Source organism: Chrysochloris asiatica, unplaced genomic scaffold (assembly GCF_000296735.1).
Source record: "Chrysochloris asiatica unplaced genomic scaffold, ChrAsi1.0 scaffold00390, whole genome shotgun sequence".
Lineage (NCBI taxonomy): Eukaryota > Metazoa > Chordata > Mammalia > Afrosoricida > Chrysochloridae > Chrysochloris > Chrysochloris asiatica.
Genome location: NW_006408908.1, coordinates 1,842,291 through 1,847,185, shown reverse-complemented (window position 1 = coordinate 1,847,185; position 4,895 = coordinate 1,842,291). Strand labels below are relative to the sequence as shown.

At 39.9% G+C, this 4,895-nt stretch overlaps 1 protein-coding gene across 1 annotated transcript in view; it reads left to right on the top strand.

Annotated features, from left to right (window-relative positions):
- The window catches only part of SPEF2 (sperm flagellar 2), a 366,767-nt gene that overhangs the window by 70,363 nt on the left and 291,509 nt on the right, over positions 1–4,895 (top strand). The window contains 1 exon segment of the mRNA XM_006876554.1: positions 4,477–4,664. Within this exon segment, the coding sequence (XP_006876616.1) occupies positions 4,477–4,664 (188 nt within the window).

Sequence of the window (4,895 nt, the reverse complement as noted above, 5' to 3'; positions counted from 1 at the left end):
AAGGAGCAGCTGGTGAGCTTGAACCACCGACATTGCAGTTCAAATGCTTTGCAGTCTGGTGTATTAACCCACAGCGCCACACCAGGACTCATATATATATATACATATACATACATACACACACATATATATTTATATGTTGTTGTTAAGTGCTATTGAGTCCAGTGTCAACTGATAGGGATTTTATGCACAGCGGAATGAAACAGTGCTCAGTCCTGTGCCATCCTCAATGCTGTTGTTAAATTTGAGCCCACAGTGTGCCACTCCAACTTGCTATGGTCTTCTTCTTTTCGCTGACCCTCCACTTGACCTAGCATGGTGTCCTTCTCCAGGAACTGGTCCTTCCTGATAAAACGTCTAATGTATGAGTGATGAGGTCTCCCATCTTGGCTTCTAAGGAACATTCAGGCTGTATTTCTTCTAAAACAAGCTTGCCTTCTCAGTACATTGGGTTGCTAGGGATGGGCAACTAAGGCATTAGCTATCAAAATGGGGAGGTGGGGGCTATAATGTCATGAAGTGTCTGGTTTATAAGAGCCAATGCACAGAAAGGTAGAGCAGCTGAGGACTCTAGGCTCCTGGACTGAGAATGGTTGGGTGCCTGCAGCCTAGGGGCTAGCTTGCAATGTGTGCCCTTTGGACATTTAAACAAACATGTATTTTCTGTTTGTACATGTTTGTGTACAAAAAAAAAGGAATAGAGGTAAATACTGTTCACTGATGGTACATGGAGGGGATTGTAATCATTGCAATGAAACAAAATATGATTCATTGAATGGAAAACTGATCATCTGTACTATAAACTTTCACTCAATTCACAAAACTTAAAAAATAAAATAAATCTAAAAAATGTTTAAATGAAGGTGAATATGAGTGTCATTTTAGATAGTCACCTGTCATGCCATAAATGATTCATAAAACCAGTCCAAGCAGAAGAGAAAACCTCACAGAAAACAGAAAGGCACGGCTTCATTTGTTAGCTTCATGGATTCCACTAGGATATTCAATGAAAATGCAGTATAGCTTTTGGTAAAATATGTAGTTTTATAAATACCATTTGGGAAGTACCATGCTCTCTAGAGACAGGAATATGTTGCCTTTGCCTTTGTAGAACAGATCCAGTACAAATGTTGGGGCTGAGGGTATGATAGAGACGACCTGCCCCCTGAGAATTTGAACTGCAGAGACACTAATCCCATGTTGCTTCTTTGGCCTCAAGAACAGAATTATCTATAGTCGTATGGAATAGATTCCATGACTTTTGATTACATTAGAAATTGTGGTTTTTAACAAATGTTTATCATGTAATTATAACATTTTACACATAAGAAAAGTGAAGCTTAGAGGGCTTGAGGTCACGTGGTGGTGGTGTGTTCTGTCTAGTTAATTCCAATTCATAGCAACCCTGTGTAGGATTTCCAAGGAACAGCTGGTGGTTTTGAATCGCTGATCTTGCAGTTTGTAGTCTAGTGCTTATTCTATCGCAGGGGCATTGTTGTTATTGTTGTTAAGTGCCATTGAGTGGTCCCAACTCATAGTGACCCTGTATAGGGTTTACAAGGAGTGCCTGGTGAGCTTGAACCACGGATCCTGTGGTTCAAACTGACGTTACAGTTCAGTGCTTTATACCACAACACCACATCAAGGGTATGTCGTTGAACCTGTGAAACATGTGTAACTGGAATCCAATTCCAGTTAAGTGCCATCAAGTTGGTTCCGACTCATAACGATCCTGTATAGGGTTTCCAAGGGAGTACCTGGTGAGCTTGAATCATGAACCTTGCTGTTCAAACCAACTTTGCAGTCCAGTGCATTAACCCACAGATACAAGACCAGAGTTCGCAGCTCATAATTGCTGAGATTTATTACCTACCACCCACATACTTCCTTTTTCCTTTTCTTCTTTCTCTTTCTAGGCTGTGACCCACTTTGCTCTAATGGGACAGGAAGTAGTGGTGTGTGCAGAAGGCAGGATTGGGAACCAAGGTAGAAAAGAAGGTGAACAAGATTGAATATTTAGAAAGGAAAGCAGGGAGAAAGAATGGAGGAAGACAAGGAGGCAATAGCAGCAATCCAAGTTTGAAAGCTGTACAATTGACAGGGAAACTCTATTGTTCCCTTTGAGAATTGGATTCCAGTTCCACATGTTTCACAGGCTCTCTGAGTGAGTCAGCCTCAGGTCCCACTTTTGTATTACTCTCCTATCTAATGACTCCTATCTCCCATAATTCCTCTTTCCTCTGAACCCTTAACATTGCATGGAGTATGCCATTAAACTTTGTACTTAAACTGCATTCTCCAGCAGAACAAAGCCTAAAATCCAGTACAATAAGAACAAATCCTGGTGTAATTCCTGCACTTACAAACCATGCAACATTGGATTTACACGTGACTCAGTGTCCAACTCCTTTCCCAAGAACACTAAAATAAACAACAAAAACAAAACAAAATGAACCTTTCAGAACTGTCTGATGCATCTTGTCATTATAAGTAGTATCGTGATACAGAAGTATTTGCTCTGACAATATGTTTGGTTCATTTTCTGAGTACATCAAGTATTATTAATATTCCTAGTTTATGTTGAGGAAATGAAGGCTCTATAAGGCTAATGGAAAGACTTGCCCCATTTCTTACAGATTGTACTTGAATGTTATACACAAACTGGGGTCTCACTTTGACCCCAGCTACTCAGTAAATAAATCAAATGACATATTGCATTAAGCAATTCTGCTGCACAAGACCTTTTTAAAGTGTTGAAGAGCAAAGATGTCAGCTTGAGGAATAAGGTGTGCCTGACCCAAGCCATAGTATTTTCATTAACCTCATATGCATGTGAAAGCTGGATAGTGAATAAGGAAGACCATAGAAGAATTGATGCTTTTAAGTTATGGTGTTGGAGGAGAATATTGAAAGTACCATGGGCTGCCAAAAGAACAAACACATCTGTGTTGGAAGCAGTGCAGCCAGAGTGCTCCTTGGAGGCCAGGATGGCCAAACTTTGTCTCTCATACTTCAGACATATTATCAGGAGGGACCACTCAGTGGAGAAGGCTATCATGTTTGGTAAGGTGGAGGGTTAGAGAAAAAGAGGAAGACCCCCAACGAGATGGATTGGCCAAGTGGCAGCATCAGTGGGCTCAAGCGTGGGAACAATTATGAGGTTGGCCCAGGACAGTTGGCCCAACTGTTTCATTCTGTTGTGCATAGGGTCGCTATGAGTCAGTACCAACTCGATGGCACCTAACAACAACAACAACTCCAAAGACTAAATTTACTTCTATTTTACACTCACAGAAATGAGTTCAAGGAAGCAAGTTTTCTTTTTGGAGCATATTCGCACATGATAGGATTTCTCAAGAAGTTAGCATAGCTTTTTGAAAGCCACATTTTGGCCATTTGAATCCCAAGAATTGATTATTGTGTTTCTTTCATCTTGACTGGGTTGAGTTTGAGCTTCCCATTTTTTTTGAAGAAAGAACTTCCTAAAGAAAATAAGTGTAAATCAAGTAGAAAGTGCTAACAAATTGCTTAAGTATCTCTTTACTTTTGGTAGGAATACATGTTCATATGAAGGAATTTTATTAATGTATTAATGCTGCAATTAGTATTAATTGCAGCTGGTGGTATAGTATTTTAACAAGGAAATTTTTGTTGAGTGTTGTATGATTTTTCTCAAATAAGTATAATCAGGGAATTTTTAAAGTATTGCCTAAGTAAAAATTAGTATCCTAGAACTCTCCTATTAAAAGACAAAAAAGGTTGCCCCAAATAGTTATCTCAAGGTTGACAGTCCTGAGAGGAAGGGGCCAATTATGCATGAGATCTGCAACAGACTAGCTATTTCTCTATGCTCCTTTTTGAATCCTGACCATCGTGAACTCGGTACTTCTTTTAAAATGCTTAAGATCCTGAAAGGTCATTGTGAGCCACAAAGTCAGTAGTTCAAGCTCACCAGCCGCTCCTCAGAAACCCTATACAGGGTCACAGTGAGTCAGAACCAACTCGACAGCACTTAACAGCAACAACAAATGATCCAATTTGGAGTCTTAATGTGGCAATTTCAAATCAGACCTAGACTATTAACCACAAAGTTGTTGGTTCAAACCCACCAGCCCCCCTCCTTGGAAACCATATACAGAGTCACTATGAGTCAGAATCAGCCCTATGGTACTTAACACCAGCAACAGCAACAAGATCCAATTTGTCATTAATTCACAGTAGTCTCTCCCCAATACTTTTCACTGTATTTGGTATTTTATGTTTAGTTACATCTTAAACTCAGGATGGATATTGTCTTTGCCATCTTACTCAATGTCAGTGTATTAAGGATGAAGTGTTCATTCATGGTTAATTTTGGAGAGAGTATGAGAGGGATACCATTCTGTTTAATGATATATTTTTGGCTATTGAAATTATAACGTTTTCATTTAAGTCAGTCTATAATTGTGATTTTAAAATATTACTTTGCTTTCCTAGGCTTTAGCAAAGCAAGCCAAGATTGATTTTGAGGAGCAAGCCCTCAGAGAGAAGGCAGTCCATGAACAAATTGCTATGGAAAGAGCTCAAGCTCGGTACCAAAAGCATTATTCATTATGTGAAGAAATTCTGGATCATATTCTTGATTTGTCCACTAAAGTGGCAGACTATCGGATGTTAACAAACAAGTAAGTAGGAACATGATCAAAAACCAAAACAAATCTAGACTGGCACCATCGAGTCAATGCCAACTCACAGTGACCCTATAGGACTGGATGTTGTTGTTGTTGTCAGGTGCCATCGAGTCAGAACCGACTCATAGCGACCCCATGCACAACAGAACGAAACAATGTCCCATCCTGGGCCAACCTCACTACCGCTGCCACACTTGAGTACATCAATGATGCCACCTGGCTGAT